We start from the raw sequence: 24,190 nt of genomic DNA on the forward strand, positions 1-24,190 counted from the left end.
GCCAACCCCCACCAAGTGTGACTGGACAGCCTGAGGCGGCGGGGGGGGGGGGGTTAAAGCCTTGAATCTCAGAAAATTCCAGAAGGACCTCATTAAAACACAAAGAGGTGGTAATGTCATGTGACTGCTTGTGCAACTCTGGGGCGATTGCAAGTTGTGACTCAGACAGCAGAGCACTAACTGTAAGCCATCAAGGGAGCAGCACTCTCTCTCTCCTTCTCTCCAGTACAGATCCAGAGAAGATCTGGCTGCAGCTGGTAAAGCTAAGTCTACAGACCACCACAACTATCAACTAGGATACAAGGGTCAAAACCCCCTCTTCTGCCTTCTGGAGCCTGAGACGCAGACCCAAACTGTGCACATGGCCCAGCGAGGACTTCAGGACTACAATTTCAATTAAGGACTCTGGGACTGCTGAACTGTATTTAAATTCCATTTCTTTATCAAATTCCACTCCAACCACCTGATTCTGTTTTCCCTCTGTAATCTTTATTATGTGTATGTGTCTCTTGTGTGAATATGAGCATGGATGCATAGCGTATTTTAGTAATTTTAATCAGTTTAGAGTGATAAGAATAATAAATTTACATCTTTCTTGTTTAAGCTCAAGTAAACCTGTCTGATTGGTTCTTTGGCAATTATATTAGAGGAACAGGAGCAAATGCTCACTGAGGTGGTAATTTCAATCACTGTGTTAAAAAAGAATAAATCCTGTTGCGGTCAAACCAGAGAAGGGGCGAAAGGGGGCGCCTGAGAACCCCCTCCTCACCTGGCCATAATGTGACCCATTGGTCCCACTTCACACAGCATCACAGGAAGTGATGTCATTTAGCATGTGATCAGTTGGTTGGAGTTGAGCAAGACAGCTTGTCACACAGGACAGAGCTCTCTTATAAATAAATTACTCTACAGATAAAGAATCTACAGTTTTATAACTACTCAACTTAAGATTTTTTGGTTCCTTATTGCTATATAAAAGCAGTAACACAATATGGTGGCAGTGGTGGCAGCGCACGGTTTCTGAAGATTTTTCGACTTTCAAGCGCACCATCCTTGACATGGTAGCAGCGTGTTGTCTCTGAAGTAGCACTCCATTCGCACAATGGTGATAGTGACACGCAGGGAAGATCACAGCTCTTGGGTAACAATACTGCAGAGAAGCTCAGGAACGGTACTCACTGGGACCAGCGATCTTGGGCGAGACATTGAGACCAGCGATCTCTCCCATCGTAGACCAACATGGAGAGCTCAGAGCAACTCATCATTGGGGGCGGCGGCAATTCGGCACGGGCAAGTTCGACAACCTTCCATAAAGTAGGCGCTCAAGACACAATGAGTACACAAAGGGGGGTGTTTAGATTGATGGTGGCCGGAAAGAAACAGCAAAAATTGGGTGGAATCATGCTCGGAAACAGTGAGCAAGATCGGTTTTGTCAAGGCTGCGGATCGGCATCACTGTTACATGCTGGGTGTTTCCCGCCATTAATGCTTTGTGGGTTGGGTCTGCCCGATTGCAGGCAGAAAGCCTGTGCTGCAAGCACAGGTTCTGGGTATGGCCAAAGCTCGACACTCTAGACACAGTAGACCTGCAAGTTTTTTTTCCCTCTGGGGAAAAGCACAAGCTTAAAAAAAAAGAGGGAGGCTATAATTTAAAGGGGAATACTCCAACTGCATTTTTGACACTGGGAATTTGGCACCATGTCCACTGAAATATCCTTCCATGAATTGGAAAGCCCAAGACCTCCTCTACGAGTTTCAGCTTTTTAAACAATGGATGGAGTTGTGTTTTTTGGATCTAGCCATCACGGAGCTGGAAAAACAAGCGGTCAAAAAAAAAATAACAATTGGTAATGATGGGCGACACTGGGTTAACATCTCGGACTCTCTGAAGTGGAGCAGAAGGACTCAGCAAGACTATGGTCTATGTTAGAGGATCAGCTCAAGGTCAGGATTAATTTCAGAATTCATCACCTAGAACTGATGACATACAGGAGCAATCAAAAGAGACCATTGACCAATTGGTGAGCCGGCCATGAGAAAGGCAAACTGTGTGACTTCTCAGAGTTGGAATTATCAGAACTCATTGTGGAGTTGCTGATTGCATCTATCCTGATAGAAGCTTTTCAAAAAGAGCTACTAGACAAGGAAAAATGGTGCAATGTTGAAAGCATCCTAAGAAAAGGCAGGAAGTTTGAGGCCCTTGCTGCAAGTAGGCAGTGCATACTGGCACTGGGTGCTACAGCTATAGGTGAGGTAACCAGCACACCTCAACCAGGCAAGGTATGCGGCAAGTGCGGCCTGATGCACAAACCAAGGAATATTCCTGCCTTCATGGACAACTGTATGGTGTGTGGCAAGAAAGGGCACTGAGCAAAGCTGTACAGGAGTTCTAATAATGGAAAACTGCCCAGGAGTCACAGCAGACCACGACCTGATAAGAATTAGGCGCCACCTGGTGGAAGAAACAGGGAAACATCTTCCAAAAGCTAAATCAAATGTAGGCAAGTCCACGAGATTGACAGTGATGTGAGTAACACGCAGGGCACTGAAGGTGAGAAGGCCTTCCACACAATAACCCTAACACACCAAATGGATGTGGTAAAAACAGAGTGAAGTATTCACAACCATTGACATAGTGTGCCCAGAAAAAAGTGGTCAACATATGTTGCGGCTCAGGGTGGATACAGGGGCAAGTGCAAACATTTTGCCACTGCAAATAGTGAAGAACATGTACCTGGCACGATGGAAAGCCATGACACAAATAATGAAGACAAGACTCACTGTGTATAATGGTTCACCGAACAACTGTATAGGTGCACTCAGGATGAAGTGTAGATATGGAGCCTCTGGTCACAACAGGTTTTCTATATTGTCGACACAGATGCCCAGCAGTTTCAGGCCTGCCGGCATGTAGCGAGCTTCAAATCATAACGATCTATGGGATCAGTAGCGTGCCAAAGACACATGACCAGAACAGGTTCAACCCTATCGAGTCCATCCAAGATTTACAAAGAATGTACCCAGACCGCTTCAACAGAGTGGGAAGTTTCAAAGGAGAAGCTGTTATATATGTGAGAGGTGATGTGGTTCATCCTATAGATCTACCAAGGAAATGCAGCGTGCATGTCATGGACAAGTTGAAAACAGAACTGGATTCCATGAAGGGGCAAGGAATGATCAAGTGTGTTCAACAGCAAACAGATTGGTGCAGCTCGGTAACAGTGGTAGTCATCTGGGTTTGTTTGGACCCCAGAAAGCTAAACAAGGTGTTGAAATGCTGTCCTCACAAAATCCCCACATTAGAAGAGTCGAATCTGAAATTTGCAAAGGCCAAGTTTTTTTTCAAAACTAGATACAAACTGGTCATTCCATCTCTCTGGAAGTTCGTAAGAGTTGACGACTTTCAGCACTCCGCTTGGGTAATATTGCTTCTTGCGCCTACAGTTTGGCTTAACAGCAAGCCAGAATTTATTTCAGCAATGCATGGATCACATTGCAGAAAATGTGCCAGGGTGTGTGTGTATCGCTGATGATATCACAGTTTTGGGCACCACACAAAGAAAAAGACAGGAATTTACATTTCTTGATGGAAAGAGCTAGAAAGGAGGGCCTCATATTTAACAGTAAGAAATGTGCCATCAACATGAGACACATTGGGCTGGAATTTAGTGACGAACGAAAACAATACGTTGCGGAGCCGCCACGCTATTCAACACGGCGGTTCATTTAAATGGCTGGGGCGGACTTGTGTGTTTTCATTTCATTATGGGGAAAGGCAGGAGAATGGAAAATAAGGGTTCACAAAGCAATGGAGTGCATTGGGGAAGAGTGTGTCAGACGGAGACTCTGGAGCTTTGCAGTGTTTGTGCTATTGGAAGGTTATGGATTTCTGTTATTAACGGATGTTTGTTCTCACTCAGATGAAGGAGACTCTCTTCCCCAAACGTCCTGCAGACTGAGTATCACTCAGGTGAAACGTGTCTGGATCAGAGTGGCCCTAGTGTCCCTGCCGTCCTGATAAATGTCCATCTTCTGAGCTTACCATGGCGACATCCCTGCAAAGCATGGGGATTGTTCTCCAGGTCTCCTTCAGCATCCTCCTCATACTCATCTTCCTCCACCTCTTCCTTATCCTCTCTTCCTCCAAGGAATTGTGCCATTCCAGCACTTCTCCCTCTTCAAGGTCGACACCTCTCTGAAGAGCCATGTTATTGAGAGTGCAGCAGACCACCACAATGCGCAAGACCCTTGAGGGAGTGTACTGGAGGGCGCCACCTGACCGGTCAATGCACCTGAACCTCATCTTCAGGAAACCGATGGCTGCTCAATGATGCCCCTTGTGCTCACGTGGCTTCAGCTGTGGTGACTCATGGCCTCCATGGCAGGATTACGCACTCTAGTCATCAGCCATCTCCACATGGGATAAGCCTTATCCACGGATTTCCAATTCCTCCAGGAAGAACTGCAGCACCTGCAATTGCTGAAGGATGAAGGTGTCATGCCAGATTCCGGCATAGTGTGCACATACTACATAAAGTACTGGCTGTGGTCACATACCAGCTGAACATTTAGGGAGCGGAATCCCTTCCTATTGAGGAATCTCCCTGGCTGGTCAGTCAATCCCTTGATGGCCATATGGCAATTGATGATCCCCTACACAAAGGGAATTCAGATACAGAGGCAAATCCCACTGCCCTTTGAGCTTGAGTGCCGCTATCCACCTGGAATTCAGTGTAATCCCCTGCCCTCTTGAATAGAGCATTCATCACCTCCGTGATGCAATGATGTGCTGCATCCTGTGAGATGTCACCAATGTCTACTGCCGCTGCATGGAAGGAATTGGTATCAAAAAAGTACAAGGCCACTGTGACTTTTACAGCTGCAGAAGGCCATGGTGACTGTTCCTGCGAATTCTCGGATGACACTCAACAAGAGCACACAAGTTAGCAACCATCTATCTGGACAGGTGCAGCCTTATGCAGCACTAATGATCTGACATGTCCAGGAAGCTTCTCCTTTGGCGGTAGACCCTCTGCTGAGGGTATTGTCTTCGTTGCCTTCCTGCCCCTCATTCCACACCCCCGCACCCCTGTTGCCCAGGGGTCTGTCTCTGCTCCTGCAGATGCTGCTTCTCATCGCTAGTCGATCCTATCTCAGAGTAGCTTAATCCCACTTTTTGTTATGTTCTTCTTTCCTTTCAATGGGAATCTGCAGTCTTCCTAAACTCTCCTCTCATAGGAACATACGTACGTATGAACATACGAATTAGGAACAGGAATAGGCCACTTGGCCCTTGAACCTGCTCCGCCATTCAATAAGATCATGGCTGATCTGATTGTAATCTTGACTCCACATTTCCACCTACCCATGATAACCTTTCATCCCCCTGCTTATCAAGAATCTGTTTCCCTCTGCCTTAAAAATATTTAAGACTCCGCTTCCACTGCCTTTTGAGGAAGAGAGTTCCAAAGACTCACGAACCTCTAAGAAAAAAATTCTCCTCACCTCTGTCTTAAATGGGCGACCCCTTATTTTTAAACAGTGACCCATTGGTTCTAGATTCTCCCACAAGGGGAAACATCCTTTCCACATCTACCCTGTCAAGACCGCTCCGGATTTTATATGTTTCAATCAGGTCGCCTCTTACTCTTCTAAACTCCAGCAGATACAAGCCTAGCCTGACCTATCTTTCCTCATAAGACAACCCGCCCATTCCAGGTATTAGTCGAGTAAACCTTCTCTGAACTGCTTCCAACGCATTTACATTCTGCCTTAAATAATGACACCAATACTGTACATAGTACTCCAGATGTGGTCTCACCAATGCCTTGTATAACTGAAGCATAACCTCCCTACTTTTGTATTCAATTCCCCTTGCGCTAAACAATAACATTCTATTAGCTTTCCTAATTACTTGCTGAATCTGCAGACTAACCTTTTGCGATTCATACACGAGGACACCCAGATCCCTCTGTATATCAGAGCTCTGCAATCTCTCACCATTTAGATAATATGCTTTCTTTTTATTCTTCCTGCCAAGATGGACAGTTTCACATTTTCCAACATTATACTTCATTTGCCAGATCTTTGCCCACTCATTTAAACTATCTATATCCCTTTGTAGCCTCCTTATGTCCCATGAACACGAGGCTTGTAAGCAGAGGGACCCACCTACCATTACCTTCCAAACCTGCGCCACCCCAACCCCCCACCAAATGCCCTTGTCAAGAGTGAAGAGATATGACAGATAATTCTCCTGACTGTACAGTTGGTTTCCTGTGGATGAGGGCCTTTTCTGAGCCTTCCCTCTTTAATGGAACCTGTTGCTGTTGTCCCACTGTTCTGACATGATCCCCACTGTGTTTGCATCTCTTTCTCCCTGTCGTGGTTGAGGCCCTGCATGGATCCTGTGCCTTACAAAGAGAATTTTAAACTGGTCTTAACGAGCTAACAACAAGCTCGCTAAGTGGCTTAACTGGCCACATATCGATCTTGCGGGTTGTCTCCTGAGGCTCTCACCAGAGGCTTTTAAACTTTGAGTGTGCCAGTTTTGTGTCGGGAAGCTGGCACGCTGACTTGAGAGGTGGGTTTAAATGTCTGTCTGCCCTTGTTCCACCCACCCATTTAAATAAAAATCCTGCCCTGTATATGTCTGACTAATAAAAAAATTACACTCGCATTAAAGTAGCGGCACCATTATGTTGGCCGCTTGCATTGAGAGTCATGGTGCACAGTTTATTGGTTTCATTTAGTACCAGTGTATTTTCCTCTACTGAAGAGACCAGATGGAATCAGAAAATTGAATAGCAGGGCAGGAGACAAGCAAAGGAACTTGTGCACGGTCACCTCCTGCGAGTGCTCTTGCCCAGTTTGCTAAAGGGGTGTTATTAGTGTTACAATACACTTTTAAAATGAGGAGAATCATCAGCTTCAAAAGAAATTACAGACACATTAAATCATATTTCTAAAGGTGTTTTTAGAAGACATGCAAGTTTTAGATCTAGAATTCAGATGAGTCCATTTCACCCGTGCAAGTGTGGTAGAGAAAACTTTGTGGCTATCCAAATTAATAGTTGCAGGCTGCATCCCAAATTCCACAACCAGACCATTGATGTGCCCTGCAGCCATCGACATCAGTAAGACTGCCTCAGAGGTGGCCACCCTGATCTGCTTTGTAAGGTAGAGTGCCCACACCTGCTCTAGTGGAGCACCACCGAGGCCCTTTCTGTGCTGAAGAACTTTGGCTCCTTTGACAATTCTTGGCTCCAATGAAGCCATAAATGCAGTAGATAACAGTAAAGAATCTCCTTTGGGATAAATTACCTTTGTCTTTGAGCCTTTTGGGGCCTTTGCCTCACAAGAACCCAGGCCAGCCCTCAGCTGGAAATAGTTCAATTGAGGCTTTAGAAGGGTGTACTTGGCTGCCAGGGAACTCCCCTGGACATACCTTCGATGTGTGCTGTGCAGAAAACAGAAAGCTCCTCACCTTACCCACCCCACCCCTACTCCCATCCTGCAACTAGAATTTAAAGTGGTTCTTGAACTAATGAGGAATTGCAGCAGAATCTAGTTCCACTTCAAATCCAAATCATCAGGCATGAATGTGGCACCGGAATGGAAATTTGAAATGTTACGAGGCTGAATTTTATATGGTTTATCTATCACTATAAGGAAAGTGTTTTATGTCAAAGTTTTGATCTATCAAAATGTTTCTTCACTTGAAATTTTGTTTTATGTCAACAATTTCAAAGTAATTTGGTATTTTTGTATTTTAAGCTGGAGAAGCTGTGGAAAAAATTAGCATCGACAAGATCCGTTTCTTCCGAGTAGAGGAGACCTATGCAGTCAAGCGAGGAAAGTGGTACTTCGAGTTTGAGGCAGTGACGGCAGGGGAAATGCGTGTTGGCTGGGCAAGGCCAGCATGCAGACCTGACATCGACCTCGGTGCTGACAGGAATGCTTTTGTTTTCAATGGCCATAAGGTTTGTGATATACTCGTGCGTTTCATGATGCTGATAACTCATTTAAAATCTGTGTTTTGGTTCAATTTTCAAATACAAAAATATTTGGAGCAAAAGATCTTCCTGCTTAGTTTATCTTGTAAAGCACGCTTGAAAAGTATTTCCTAACTTTAGCAAAAGTATCTCAAACTAAATTATTACAAATCTAAAATTCCATTTGGGCCTTGGGAGACCTAGTAAATATTCTATTTAATTACAGTCAAGCAAAGCAATATTTTAACTCTTTTCCAAAATATTATTCACGAGCAACTAGAAGTAAATTTTCATTTGCCAATTCAAAGTTCGATTCTTCACTCAGGCAAAATCCTGAGTTGCAGTACAGTGGTGTGCTATAGGTGCCTGCCTGAAGTAAAGTGACCCCATCATAATCAAGGCAGGTTCTAGGAGTCAGGAACGTTGCTGATGGGTAGTTTGTAGTTGGGGTAGAGGTGTTAGCATGCTATTGCTGCAGGATTTAAAGGCCCTTAACAACTTAAAAGGGAAGATATTCACCAAAATGGATTTTCAGCAGAACTGAAATGTTTCCTAGAAAATGATGTCTGTGAGGTCTGCAGAGAGTGCCCAGATCCAATCCTGTATGTGTAAGAAATTAGGCAGAGGAAGGAGACACTGGTTGGAACAGAGTAATACAGATCACCAATGAGAGCTGCTAATGGGTACTGGAAGGAGGTGGCCAGGACAGTTGATACCAACTCCAGCATCCCTGGCATGACCACTCAATGACGTAGGTGCAGGAATTGAGCAAGAGAGCATGTGTAGCCACATAGGTATGATCAGTAATTCTTTAGATCTTGGGACATCCTGCCACTCAGTAAAATTGCAATGGTCTGCCATGTTGCATCATTTGTTCATGAGGAAGCTGATGAAATTGCTAGTGCTCAAGAACAATTTATCCATGATGTGCTTGATGCATCCATCTGCAGCTGATTTTTGAATATTAGTGATATCTTCAGTAGCAGAGTGGAATGGCTTGTGGCATAGAAATTAAGGGCAATCGTGACCTGAACAGCCTCTGGCAGAGGAATGCCTGTGATGAAAACATGCTGTAAGTCAATTGGCAGCATGTGAGTTAACTCTGTGGCCTCTTCCTTGTGAAAGCCATGCCTCTGCAAAGACTGCTCCTTATGAGTACCAGCAGGTGGGTGCCATATGCCTGGATTGTAACCTCAGTAACCTGGAGACACTCCATTGCTTTCCTTCTTCCAAGAAATAAAGAAGAAAATCCCAATGGAAAAAGCACTGTGGCTGACTGAAGTGGGAGAAAGGGGAAAGGAATTGCCCCAGCGACTTGTACAAAGATAATGACAAAGTACTTGGCAACAGCAAGGGAACACAAAAACACAAGAAAATGATTGAGAAATAAGTAATTTTAACTGTATCTGTTAATATTAAATCTAGATCCCTTTAAACATTTTTACGCTTTTCCAAGGCACTTAGTAACTTGGATGTCATATAAAATAGGCATGAATATAAAAGAGCACAAATTTGGTGGTAGTAGTAATGGAGCATAGGATGTATGACATCATTACCATTCTATTTGCATCTGTTTTCCCCAAAATAGCGGGGTGTTTCCACCAGCTGGCAGAACATGCGGCCACATTTTCCCATTGCCCTAAAAATTAGTAAAGTGATGGAATGAATTGGCCAATGAATCAGTTGTTATTACAAAGACTTGTTTAGCCATTGTCATGGCCATTTAGCAGTCGATTTGGTAAAAGATTTGTGTAATATTGGGCTGAATTTTACGCTGTCCCAGCGGGTCAGATATTGGTGTGGGGGCATGAAATTGAGCGGGAGGCCTAACCACCCTGCTCCTGCCCCCAGTCAACTTTACAGCGGTCGGGCTGGGTGGAAAATGGCCCGCCTGCCCAAGGCCAGTCAAGGCCCTTAAGTGGCCATTGCAGTTGGGCACAGGGTGCCCGATTGAGGCCCGTCCCCACCTCCCAACCCATCCCTGGGGCTCAGGACGCCCCCCTCCCCCAAACAATCACTCCAGCCTCACCAGGGAAAGACCGATCTCCCTGGTGAGGTATGCCCAACTTACCTTCAGTCATGGCTCCATCTGGTCGTCTGGGCTGCGGTGGCCACCACTCCCGGTGGAAGTCCCTTCTCGGGACAATTAAAGCCCGGGGACCTGTAAGATGTGGGCTGGATCCCCGGGCTAGGTGGAAGCGGGTTCTCCACCGTCCTTTACATCAGTGGCAAATTCCCATCCGCCTAAGGTAAAATCCAGCCGATTGACTTAATCTCCCATCTACCTTTTAATGACTGCATCATAAATTTTTGAGATGCAGTGACAACATTTGTTAGCCAAAATCCCGACAGTTTGACTGGTTTTGTTGCATGAAAAATATATTGTTTAGAGGTGATTCTAGAAGAGAATCTTTCCCATGTAGAAATATCATGAAATTCCATTATTTCCAATATAAGTCAGTTGCCACATTGAGTAAAATTACATTAAGCTAAAGGGTATCATTTATTTCCATTCTTGTCACAATTCAGTAAATGTTCACTGGAAATATTATACTTGAGCAACAGAATTTTGTGCTGGTTGTTGAGGACTGCTAGTAATATTCATGCATATATAATATATTATAAATGAAATGGGATCTACTTATCTTTTCTAGGCTCAGTTTTGGCACCAAGGTGCTGTTTACTTTGGTCACACCTGGCAGCCCGGTGATGTGGTTGGCTGCATGATTGATATGAATGATAAATCAATGATATTTACTCTGAATGGAGAACTGCTCATTACTAATAGTGGCTCAGAACTCGCTTTTACAGATTTTGATATAGAAGATGGTAGGTTAATATTTATTATTTTATTTTAACATTGACAATTTTAATTAGACGTGTATATTGGGTTATTGATAGTCTTACCAAAAAAATCCCGTCTGTTCCACTGTAATATTTTATGGCTGCATGGTACTGATTTAGTAAAATCAGATGCTGTAACTGTTAGAAAGGAACTTTAAAGGTGCAACTTTTTGCTGCAATAGCTAAAATATGCCACATATCAAATTAAAGGAGCAGTATTCACAAGATAGGTTCAGATGAAGAAGGCTGTTCTGCCCATTTCATCTCATCTTCCTGAATATTAAGCATATCACTTCCCTAAGTTAGTAACTGTGGGGTCAATTTTGATGTGTCCGGTCCCACTTGGTGGAAGGCAGAGGCAGTGAACCCATCACCTACCCTGTGGAGCAGTTGGAAGCCAAAGCTGCTTTGGGCCTCATTTGAATTCCATCAGTGATGTGCTTATGCACTAAGCAACTTGGTGATCAGCAAGTTTGGGAAATCCGGTAACTCCTTTGCAGAACCCAACTGCTCCAAGTAGGCTCAAAGTTGTGGGTTTTAGGCAATCCCAAGGAAGGGCTGCAATGGTCGGACACCGGGGAGAGATGTTTCTTCTGGGGCACAAAAAAACAGTTCTAAAGTTTTTTTTAGGATTCGCCTGCAATGGCCCCCTTTAAGGACTGCTGGTTAGGCTGCTCCATGTCAAGTAACAATGAATGGAGCATGCTTTAAAATTGCATTGGGATCTGACTGATGTCACAGGATCCCAATTTGTATGGGATAATGAGGCCCCTCCCTATTTATAGAAGGAGCCTAGACTACCTATTGCACATCAAAATGGCAGCAGGCTGAACATTGGCAAGAACGGGGCTATAGGACTATGCATACCTTTATAAGGTTCCTGCTGAGGTACTTTTCTGAGGTCGAAGAATCCTACTTTATCAATTCATTCCTATGCGATTGAAAAATAGCTTAGTTGCTCTCCTGTGTGATCAGAAGTTTATGCAATGCCCATGGAGTATATGTGCTTTCAGTTGTTACTGACTGTTTTATTTTGCATTAAATTGCCTCCCATAAAGGGGAACTAAAATGGACCAGAAAGGGAAAAGTTTGTTTTCTTAGGTATCTTCCACATAACAATGGTAAGGAAATGAACCAAGTTAGGATATCTACAATCTTTTAGCTGGGCCCCACATAACTCACTTGCCTTCTTGCCCTATGTAATGTGGGAGAGCTATCCTGGATGTTTGATGTTTTTATCAAAATTGAGGGTTGAAGCTGGAATCTTTCACGATAATTTATTAGGATTATCATACTTAACAATTATCATCAGAGATTTTTATTTTATGAATCAGTTGCCAATTGGATATGGATAATCTATATTTCCTAATATGTCTTTGTGCAGTTCTATGATGACAACCAAATTTCTGATACTTATTCATACTTATAAATATCTCAACAAACCAATATAAAATAAAATTAATTTTTCCCTCACCTTTCTCTAGGTTTAATCCCAATTTGTTGTCTGAGCCTGTCTCAGATAGGTCGCATGAATTTTGGAATGGATGCAACCACTTTCAAGTACTATACCATGTGTGGTTTACAAGAGGGTTTTGAACCTTTTTCAGTAAACATGAACCGTGATGTAGCCATGTGGTTTAGTAAACGATTACCTCAGTTTGTTCCTGTACCAAAGGATCACAACCATATTGAGGTAAGATTCAAATCTTGATTAAACTCTACACACCTACACTGAAGATAGCAAGCAGAAGGCCACTGACATGTGGGCCAGAATTTTACGCCCACTGTTTGAAAAGTCAAGGGAGACTTGACTTCTGCTTCCGTTGGGCCTTCAATTTTGTGTGGACCAGGCCCTTAATTTGCCTCGGTTGGGACATCTGCCCCTCTCAGACAGGAAGTCCCACCTCCAAGAGCTGCTGGCCAATCAGAGGGCTGGCAGCTCTTCAATCCCAGCGTGCAACCAGAAGTAGTGGCCACTGCTGGGACTGCACCCAGCCAGAAGAGGACAATGGATGTCACCCTTCAGGAAGATAAGCGGGGTTTGGGCCTCGTTGGGGACAATTGGCTGGGGCCCAGCAAGGGGGATGGGAGTTGAACTGTAGGGTGCGGGGGTGGGAGTAGTTTCAGCGGGGGTGGCAGGTGCTGGGGGGGGGCCCTCGCTGGGGCACAGGGTGCACAATCAGTAGGGCCCCCGCCCCCCCCAGCAGCCTGCAAAGAGGTCACCAGATATTGCTGGGCAGCCTCTTCAGTTGCTGAAGTGACAATTGGCCACTTCAGGGCCTCAATTGGCCTGGGGCAGGCGGGCTGTTTTCCACCTCCCCTGCCACTGGTAAAATAGCAGCGGGGGCATATAGGTGACGGAAACGGTGCCCCCAACCTCCCACTCGAATTTACCGCCTCCCATCCCACTCCTGGGGGTGAGGGAGAGTTGGCGGGGGTGGTGGGTTGTGTAAAATTACAGCTGTAGTTTTCACAGGAAGATGAAATTTCAGAACACAATCCCAAAATCCATCCTAACTCCAGAAAACACCATAGAAATTGCACAATTGCACAGAATAAAATGCCCAGAATCCCATGTGAAATTAACTGAATTTGACTTAGTCACTCACTATAATCACAGGACATCCCTGTGAAAGCTGCAGTTGTTAAACAGCGCCTTTAGAAGTAAATAGATTATTATGGGGTCATCCATCCGAAGAGTTCAAATATTGAAGATGTATTTGTTGCTTTTTATTTTTGTAATATATGCTACCTAATGATTGCAATGCATTTTTACTTTTTGAATTTTAACCATTTGAAACCTTGTGGGGAACATTTTGTATCATTTTTGGTGAATTTGCTTACAATTCTATGGACTTTATCTGTCATGTGTCTCTTCCAGTATTTTAATTGTAATTATGGAAGTAGGTTATCATAAAGAAATGATCCATTTAAACAAAGAAGCAGCTGACTTGCAATCCTTTGCCTATAGCATCATTGACCTGATGCTAGGTCCTTGATATTAACCCTCCCATTAAAGGTGGGAGAGGGTCGGAAGAGTAGTTAAAAATTTTAAAACTGGAAACATAACACTAACCCGCTGTATATGTGCCCATTCTCGTTTGTACAGCGGCAGTTTTTATGGCCTCTGAGTGTCCCACCATGGTGAGGTGGGCCACTTCATTAAGATATTTAAATCAGGCTCCCACGGTGCATTTGTGACCAATGTCAGTTGTTTATATAAATGCTAATAAAACTTTTACATTTTTGTGGTAGTGAAGCTGTACATAAGTAACTAAAATTAGAATCCAATTTATAGGTAACAAGGATTGATGGGACTGTAGACAGCCCACCCTGTTTAAAAGTCACCCATAAAACCTTTGGCACTCAGAACTGCATTACTGAAATGACATACTACCGTTTGAGTATGCCTGTTGAGTTCCATTCAACGTATAGACGTGAAGGCATTCCATATATGGATCATGATGATGGCCCTCAGAGTGCGGATACTTTGTTCGGAAAGACTAAACCAAGGTGAGTTTGCCTCAGTTGTCTGATTGCATTGTCTTGTTATCTGAACAATTAGACTGCACAAACTGTCGTGATTTAGGAAATAACCCCAGACTTTAATAGGGAGCCTATCTTGTAAAGGAAATACCTGCATTTGCATCACATCCTCAGGGTGTCCCAAAAGACTATATGGCCAGTGGATTAACGGCCAGTGGATTACTTTTAATTTGTGTAAACAAATGCATCAGCCAGTTTTGCACACAGCAAGATCACGAAATAACAGTTGAGTGAACAACTGTTTTGTTCTGTTATGTCTCTTTGGTGAATTAGGTTGTAGAGGGAATGTTAACCAGGACCTCAGGAGGCTGCCCTGTTCTTCAGGCAGTTCCATGAGATTTAAATCAGCATCAGCTGACAGATAGCGCCTTATTTTAAGTCAGTGGGAAAGAAAATCAGATGAAATGTACAGCTGCTGCCCATGTCGGCCCACGCCAAAGTTGAATCTCATCCCCAGACCCTTCAACGATGCAGATCTTCCTCCGTACTGCACAGAATTTTCGGCCTAAATTTGTGTTCAAGTCTGTACTGGGACTTAAACCCACAACTTTCTGACTCAGAAACAAAATACAATCAACAGCATCCAGTTGACAGTCATATTCAGTTTTTCATATGATAAATTTCCTTGAAGCAACTGCTAACTGTGCTAGCATTCAGTCTCCTGAGGTTGTTATTGATCACCTAATAAAGTGTGGCCTTATTTTAATAGTGTTACTGCCTCCATTAAAATTGCAAACAAGTAATTTTCTTAAAATGTTTGTAACTTCAAAACCCTATGTGTTTTAGAATTTAAAAACCAAGTGCATGGGGAAGCAAAATCAGTGTTACTTCCGTTTAAACAAAACTAACATCTGCACTATTCTACTTTTTGGTTTTCTTAAACTCAGCATTTTTATTTAGATTTATATTTTTAATCCTTAGTCTTGTGATTTATCTAATGTTGTGTTAATAATTTAATTACAAGAAGATCCTTATGACTCACTCTTAATTAGAGAGCTAATTTCTGGATTGCATTTCTTTGTACAGTCTCTGGCTTCCATTAAAATCACAAAATCTATTGACGAAACTTGCCTTTTTATTCTTAGGGATGCAAAGCTGAATCGTGATTTACCTGGAGGTAGAGTGGACCGAGAGGTTGTTAAAAAATCTGCAATGGTAATGTGTAAAGCTGTAAAAAGTCAGCTGTTTCTGTCTAAAGTTATGTATAATAATGGAATCTTAAGAAATCATGCAATCAGCATTTATTGAGTACTTGAGTATTGCATGTAACATATATACATGTAAAAATACTAAGGAAGTCCACTTCTTAATTTCCAGCAAGTGTACCTTTGCAGTTTGATGAATCCCAAAAAAGAGACTTAGATCCTGAGTTTCTGGAACAGACTTGAGTCCCAATTTCAGTATCTGTTCTGATTTCAATTATATGTTCACTGAATGTATTCTGCCAGTGCTTCTTTCAGGATTAACTGAACCCTCAGACAAAACTTGAGCCTCAATGATATTCAATGATACTATGATACAGATGTAAAACAGGCACCAAGGTGTCGAATATGGCAGTCGATACGCTCATGCCGCAGCTGTGTCGGAAATTCACTGGCTGTCATATATATAAAGACTTCGGCGCTGGCATCCAGAGCACTTGCGTTGGAACAAATGTTAGCCCTTTACATATGCAAATAGATGGGCTAATGCCTGGTTAAGGCCTCCTTTGCAAAATTGTTAAAAGGAACACTGGAAACTGCTCCTCCCAGCTCCACATTAAATTTGCGGGCTGCTGCCAGCTATCATTGCCCTCTCCTAATTACCTTGCCATCCTTCCAGAACCTACTTCCCTCGACCCCAGCGCCTGATCAGGTTGATGCCAGTGCCTCTTGGGACCAGCGATCTGCTTCAGGGGTCATTACTTGTGCCTGCAGCTCACTGGTAATAAACGAATGAGGCTGGCTGACAAATTCCCATGGTCCCGCCTTCAGCCTAATTAGATGCATGCAGTGCGCCCTCCACCGGAATGACACTCCTATTTGGGCATGATTTCTAGGCCTTGGACTCCTGAGTAGCAGGCATAGGAACACAGGATCAGGAGAAGGCCATTCATCTCCTCAAGCTTATTCAGCTATTCAGTCAGATCAGGACTGATCTTTACCTTGACTCCATTTACCTGCCATTGATCCATACCCCTGAATACCCTAACAAAATCTATTGATCTCAGTCCTGAAGGTGTCTACCACCCTTTATATGAAAAAGTACTTCCAGATTACACTCCTAAAAGTCTTGCTTTAATTTGAAGATTGTGCCACCTTGTTCTGGATTCCCCTGCCAGAGGAAATAATTTCTCTGTATCTTTTTTGGGCCTCCTTATCTCGAGAGACAATGGATACGCGCCTGGAGGTGGTCAGTGGTTTGTGAAGCAGCGCCTGGAGTGGCTATAAAGGCCAATTCTGGAGTAACAGGCTCTTCCACAGATGCTGCAGAGAAATTTGTTTGTTGGGGCTGTTGCACAGTTGGCTCTCCCCTTGCGCCTCTGTCTTTTTTCCTGCCAACTACTAAGTCTCTTCGACTCGCCACAATTTAGCCCTGTCTTTATGGCTGCCCGCCAGCTCTGGCGAATGCTGGCAACTGACTCCCACGACTTGTGATCAATGTCACACGATTTCATGTCGCGTTTGCAGACGTCTTTATAGCGGAGACATGGACGGCCGGTGGGTCTGATACCAGTGGCGAGCTCGCTGTACAATGTGTCTTTGGGGATCCTGCCATCTTCCATGCGGCTCACATGGCCAAGCCATCTCAAGCGCCGCTGACTCAGTAGTGTGTATAAGCTGGGGATGTTGGCCGCTTCAAGGACTTCTGTGTTGGAGATATAGTCCTGCCACCTGATGCCAAGTATTCTCCGAAGGCAACGAAGATGGAATGAATTGAGACGTCGCTCTTGGCTGGCATACGTTGTCCAGGCCTCGCTGCCGTAGAGCAAGGTACTGAGGACACAGGCCTGATACACTCGGACTTTTGTGTTCCGTGTCAGTGCGCCATTTTCCCACACTCTCTTGGCCAGTCTGAACATAGCAGTGGAAGCCTTACCCATGTGCTTGTTGATTTCTGCATCTAGAGACAGGTTACTGGTGATAGTTGAGCCTAGGTAGGTGAACTCTTGAACCACTTCCAGAGCGTGGTCGCCAATATTGATGGATGGAGCATTTCTGACATCCTGCCCCATGATGTTCGTTTTCTTGAGGCTGATGGTTAGGCCAAAATCATTGCAGGCAGACGCAAACCTGTCGATGAGACTCTGCAGGCATTCTTCAGTGTGAGATGTTAAAGCAGCATCGTCAGCAAAGAGGAGTTCTCTGATGAGGACTTTCCGTACTTTGGACTTCGCTCTTAGACGGGCAAGGTTGAACAACCTGCCCCCTGATCTTGTGTGGAGGAAAATTCCTTCTTCAGAGGATTTGAACGCATGTGAAAGCAGCAGGGAGAAGAAAATCCCAAAAAGTGTGGGTGCGAGAACACACTGTATCTGTATCTACTCTTGAATTATTTTGTCATTTTAAACTCCATGATTAGATCACCCCGCAACCTTTTATACTCAAGCAAATGCAGGTCACATTTAAATAACCAGTCCTCATAATTTAACTCTTTAAGCTCTTTATTATTCGGGTGAATTTGAATTGTGCCCCTTCCAAGACCAGTATATCCCTTCCTGAGAAATGGTGCTCAGAACTGATGGGGTCTGACCATGGATCTATACGACCAAAGCAGAACTTCCTCCCCTTTGTATTCCAGTCCCCTTGAGATAAAGGCCAGCATTCCATTAACCTTATTTGATTACTTTTTGTACCTGTGCACTAGATTTTAGTGACCACCCAAATCCCTTGGCTCTCCCACAGTTCCTAGCCTCTTGACATTAAGAAAATACTCCAGTTTGTCTTTCTTGGATCCAAAGTGGATGACTTCACACACCCTCACATTGAACTCCATTTGCCACCATTCTGACCACACACTTAATCTGTCAATGTCCCTAGGTGGAATTTTATGCTCTCCCTGCAGCGGGTTTGGAGGGATGGTGGCGGGGGGTGGGGGAGGGGTGTGGTGGTAAGTTCCCACCACCATCCCACCTCTGCCAAAATTTAGTCTGGGGCATGAAGACCTGTCAATGGCCTTCCCACCCTGCTGCCAATTGAGGCCCTTAACTGGGCAATTAACTCCTAATTAAGGGCCTTTTCCCGCTGCAGCCGCAATTACCCATGAAGCATGCGGCCCTGTCGCCGCACGGGAAAAATGGTAGGAAAAACCATGCAAGCTGTTTCCCGATTCCGGGAAACAGGGAGGTACTCATTAAAAGGCATTTAGTGCCTGAATGAGGGGCCTGGCATCAGGAAGGGGGGGCCCACTGAGGGCCTGCCCTTGCTGCCGATCCCCCTTCCCCCCACCTCCCCTGTGAGAACCCCTGCCCTGCACCAGCTGAGTCCTGGCTCCAGCAACACACCTTGGCCTCCAAAACGGTCACCTCTAGCAGCAGCCACCGCGGTGGTGCTGCAGCTGTCAGTCTCTGATTGGCGAGACCTCCAGCGACGGGGTCATAGTTCCGATGGAAGGCCCACCGCTGTCCACTTACGTGCCTGATTGGCACTAAATTTGGCAGGCGTTCCAGAAAAGAGGTGATGCAGGGATCTCAGCATCAGTTTCTCGCAACGTCAAGACCCCAATGCCAGCGTAAAATTCACCCCTCTTTTTAACTTCCTGCTCCCATCTACACAACTTTCTGTGCATTTTAAATTGCAAACTTGGGTATACAACTCTCTATTTATTCATTCAAGTCACTGACGTATGAGTCCCAACCTCCATTTTGCCCACACACTTAGGGCGGTATTTAACGGAGGCGATGGGGATCTCATCCGCTGGCTGAAGAGCTAGCGTGAGCTCCGTGTCACCTCTTCGTGGGAAGGCCCACTAGATTACTTGCCAATCAGGTACTTTTTTTTTATTCATTCATGGGATGTGGGCATCGCTGGCCAGGCCAGCATTTATTGCCCATCCCTAATAGCCCTTGAGAAGGTGGTGGTGAGCTGACATCTTGAACCGCTGCAGTCCATTTGGGGTAGGTATACCCACAGTGCTGTTAGGAAGGGAGTTCCAGGATTTTGACCCAGTGACAGTGAAGGAACAGCGATATAGTTCCAAGTCAGGATGGTGTGTGACTTGGAGGGGAACCTGCAGATGGTGGTGTTCCCATACATTTGCTGCCCCTGTCCTTCTAGTTGGTAGAGATCGTGGGTTTGGAAGGTGCTGTCTAAGGAGTCTTGGTGCGTTGCTGCAGTGCATCTTCTAGATAGTACACACTGCTGCCATTGTGCGTCAGTGGTGGAGGGAGTAAATGTTTGTAGATGGGGTGCCAATCAAGCAGGCTGCTTTGTCCTGGATGGTGTCGAGCTCTTGAGTGTTGTTGGAGCTGCACCCATCCAGGCAAGTGGAGCGTATTCCATCACACTCCTGACTTGTGCCTTGTAGACGGTGGACAGGCTTTGGGGAGTCAGGAGGTGAGTTACTCGCCACAGGATTCCCAGCTTCTAACCTGCCCTTGTAACCACGGTATTTATATGGCTACTCCAGTTCAGTTTCTGGTCAATGGTAGTCCCTAGGATGTTGATAGTGGGGAATTCAGCGATGGTAATGCCATTGAATGTCAAGGGGAGATGGGTGGATTCACTCTTGTTGGAGATGGTCATTGCCTGGCACTTGTGTGGTGTGAATGTTACTTGCCACTTCTCAGCCCAAGCATGGATATTGTCCAAGTCTTGCTGCATTTCTACACAGACTGTTCCAGTATCTGAGGAGTCATGAATGGTGCTGAACATTGTGCAATCATCAGCGAACATCCCCACTTCTGACCTTACGATTGAAGGAAGGTCATTGATGAAGCAGCTGAAGATGGTTGGGCCTAGGACATTACCCTGAGGAACTCCAGCAATGATGTCCTGGAGCTCAGATAATTTACCTCCAACAACCACAACCATCTTCCTTTGCGCTAGGTATGACTCCAGCCAGCGGAGGGTTTTCCCCCTGATTCTCATTGACCTTAGTTTTGCTCGGGCTCCTTGATGCCGTGCTTGGTCAAATGCTGCCTTGATGTCAAGTGCAGTCACTCTCACCTCACCTCTTGAGTTCAGCTCTTCTTTCCATGTTCGAACCAAGGCTGTAATGAGGTCAGGAGCTGAGTGGCCCTGGCGGAACCCAAACTGAGCATCACTGAGCAGGTTATTGCTAAGCAAGTGCTGCTTGATGGCACTGTTGATGACACCTTCCATCACTTTACTGATGATTGAGAGTAGGCTGATGGGGCGGTAATTGGCCGGGTTGGACTTGTCCTGCTTTTTGTGTAGAGGACATACCTGGCCAATTTTCCACATTGCCGGGTAGATGCCAGTGTTGTAGCTGTACTGGAACAGCTTGGCTAGGGGTGCGGCAGGTTTTGGAGCACAGGTCTTCAGTACTATTGCTGGAATATTGTCAGGACCCATAGCCTTTGCAGTATCCAGTGCCTTCAGTCGTTTCTTGATATCACGCGGAGTGAAAAGAATTGGCCCAAGTCTGGCATCTGTGATGCTGGGGACTTCAGGAGGAGGCCGAGATGGATCATCAACTCAGCACTTCTGGCTGAAGATTGTTGCAAATGCTTCAGCCTTATTTTTTGCGCTGATGTGCTGGGCTCTCCCATCATTGAGGTTGGGGATATTTGTGGAGCCACCTCCTCCAGTTAGTTGTTTAATTGTCCACCACCATTCACGGCTGGATGTGGCAGGACTGCAGAGCTTAGATCTGATCCGTTGGTTATGGGATCGCTTAGCTCTGTCTATCGCATGCTGCTTTCGCAATTTGGCACGCAGATAGTCCTGTGTTGTAGCTTCACCAGGTTGGCACCTCATTTTGAGGTATGCCTGGTGCTGCTCCTGGCATGCCCTCCTGCACTCTTCATTGAACCAGGGCTGGTCTTCTGGCTTGAATGTAATGGTAGAGTGGGGGATATGACAGGCCATGAGGTTACAGATTGTGGTTGAGTACAATTCTGCTGCTGCTGATGGCCCACAGCGCCTCATGGATGCCCAGTTTTGCATTGCTAGATCTGTTCGAAATCTATCCCATTTAGCACGGTGGTAGTGCCGCACAACCCGAAGGAGTGAATGTGAACAATGTGAAGGCGGGACTTCATCTCCACAAGGACTGTGCAGTGGTCACTCCTATCAATACTGTCATGGACAGATGTATCTGTGGCATTTAAATGGGCAACAGCAGGCTTCCTGGGATTAAGGACCTGGGGACAAAGTCCCGCCTGCTGAGAGCTGCTAGCCAATCAGAGGCTGGCAGCTGTTTTACTGAGCAGCACCACTGGGGAGGTGGTGGCTGCTGCCAGTATGTACGCACCTAAGGCCCAGGATCATCAATGGATCCGGGCCACACGTGAGTGATGGCAGAGGGGTTTCGCAGGGAGGGGGTTGGCGGAGGTGGGGGTTGTAGGTGTTGTGGGACGACCTTAAGAGGACCACCTTAAGAGCCTGTAAGTGCAGGTCACTGGAGGAAGTGGTGTCACTTCACATATGACCAGGGAGTTGTGGGTGTAGCCCGATAGAATGAGATGTGTGTTGGTGTGGCTTGTGCAGTAGTTATATGTATGTTCCAGTTAAGTTATAATAAAAACTCATATTTTCTTTGGATGATACTTGGAGTCCAATGAATCTTACAATCGTTCACATACCAAAGGAACAAGTAATATTACAGTCGGAGGGTTGACAGCAAGGGCAAGGGAGTGGCTTTCAACGGGTCCCCTCCTTCCCATTGCCGGGTCCCTTGATCAGGCACTGAGTGCCTTTGAATGAGGGACCACCCCCCCTCTGCCACCCCACCCCGGGGGTGGGCAAGTGACCCGCACGGGTTTGCTCGTTGTGTTCCCTGCGTGGCGACAGGCTCACCCACCACTGGCCTAATACTGGCAGCAGCAGGAAGAGACCCTTAATTGGGTATTAACGGACTTAAGTGGAGTGGAGGCAGGAAGGTGGTGGGATCCTCACCCGACCCCATCCCACCCGATTAAATACTCTTCCCGCCTTTAAACTCACCACGGATAAGAGGCTAAAATCCAGTTTGTCCCAACGTTCTGACCCCTGCTGCCAAGATAGAATTCACCCCCTTTTTTAACTCCCTGACCCCTTCTATACAACGTACTGTGCATCCTAATTTGCAAACTTGGATATACAACTCTCTATTTCTTCATTCAAGTCATTGACATATGAGTCCCAACCTCAGCTAATATTCAGACTTGGCTTTGTTAAAATGTGATAATGGGCGACAGCAACTGGAAATCCAAAAATGGAGAAATAATAGGAGGAAATGCCATTTTGTTTATATACACGCATAATGACGGGAACTGTTTTTATACCATTTTTTCAAAAATCTGATGATTTGCCATTGAGCATAATCTGTTAGTTGATGAGATATGTACAACTCTGAAAGGTTAAAACTAAAATGGTGCATAGTCTCTAGTCACTGAAATAATATCAGTATATTTTAGCCTTTGTGCGCATCTCAGAAATACTGCTCATCATTTATCCACCGAGTAAGTGATTCTTAGAATAACTATTCTTTGTATTTGCTATAATGTACTCCTACTGTCTCTTTGCTGTGCAGCATTATTACGCAGTGAAAATATTTGCAGGCCAAGATCCATCTTTTGTGTGGATTGGCTGGGTCACCCCTGATTACCATTACTACGGCAAATCATTTAACATGAACAAAAATCGGACAGTCACTGTTACTCTGGGTGATGAGAAAGGCAGAGTTCATGAAAGGTAGGTTCTGCAATTTGAGAACTTCCTGTATTGTATTACTATTAGTACACCTTTTATGTGAACTATATGTGTGTTATGCAAAAGGTCTACATAAATCCATAGTGAATTATAGCTCTAGTTGCAACATGTGCTGAATGACAGACTCTACTTTATAGAAAATATAAATCTTAAAACTGCAGGACTTTCAGACTTTTCTTTTTACCTTTAAAAAGTCTTTTTTGTCCTCCTTATCTCGAGAGACAATGGATAAGCGCCTGGAGGTGGTCAGTGGTTTGTGAAGCAGCACCTGGAGTGGCTATGAAGGCCAATTCTAGAGTGACAGGCTCTTCCACAGGTGCTGCAGAGAAATTTGTTTGTCGGGGCTGTTACACAGTTGGCTCTCCCCTTGCGCCTCTGTCTTTTTTCCTGCCAACTACTAAGTCTCTTCGACTCGCCCCACTTTAGCCCCGTCTTTATGGCTGCCCCCCAGCTCTGGCGAACGCTGGCAACTGACTCCCACGACTTGTGATCAATGTCACAGGACTTCATGTCGCGTTTGCAGACGTCTTTAAAGCGGAGACATGGACGGCCGGTGGGTCTGATACCAGTGGCGAGCTCGCTGTACAATGTGTCTTTGGGGATCCTGCCATCTTCCATGCGGCTCACATGGCCAAGCCAGCTCAAGCGCCACTGACTCAGTAGTGTGTATAAGCTGGGGATGTTGGCTGCCTCGAGGACCTCTGTGTTGGAGATACGGTCCTGCCACCTGATGCCAAGTATTCTCTGGAGGCAGCGAAGATGGAATGAATTGAGACGTCGCTCTTGGCTGACATATGTTGTCCAGGCCTCGCTGCCATAGAGCAAGGTACTGAGGACACAGGCCTGATACACTCGGACTTTTGTGTAAAGAGTACCAATTGAGAATGTATCCTCCTTGAGGAGTCTTAGCAAGAATTGTTCTTGAGTTGTGTTTCAGCATCAAAAAATTGT

At 45.2% G+C, this 24,190-nt stretch overlaps 1 protein-coding gene across 1 annotated transcript in view; it reads left to right on the forward strand.

Annotated features, from left to right (window-relative positions):
* The window catches only part of ryr3 (ryanodine receptor 3), a 423,842-nt gene that overhangs the window by 91,826 nt on the left and 307,826 nt on the right, over positions 1–24,190 (forward strand). Inside the window, exons 28-33 of the mRNA XM_068038163.1 lie at positions 7,777–7,982; positions 10,649–10,823; positions 12,323–12,531; positions 14,137–14,351; positions 15,470–15,539; positions 23,061–23,221. Coding sequence (XP_067894264.1) covers positions 7,777–7,982; positions 10,649–10,823; positions 12,323–12,531; positions 14,137–14,351; positions 15,470–15,539; positions 23,061–23,221 — 1,036 coding nt within the window. The remainder of the gene's footprint in view (positions 1–7,776; positions 7,983–10,648; positions 10,824–12,322; positions 12,532–14,136; positions 14,352–15,469; positions 15,540–23,060; positions 23,222–24,190) is intronic.

This window comes from Heterodontus francisci, chromosome 9, assembly GCF_036365525.1.
Source record: "Heterodontus francisci isolate sHetFra1 chromosome 9, sHetFra1.hap1, whole genome shotgun sequence".
NCBI classification, from domain to species: domain Eukaryota; kingdom Metazoa; phylum Chordata; class Chondrichthyes; order Heterodontiformes; family Heterodontidae; genus Heterodontus; species Heterodontus francisci.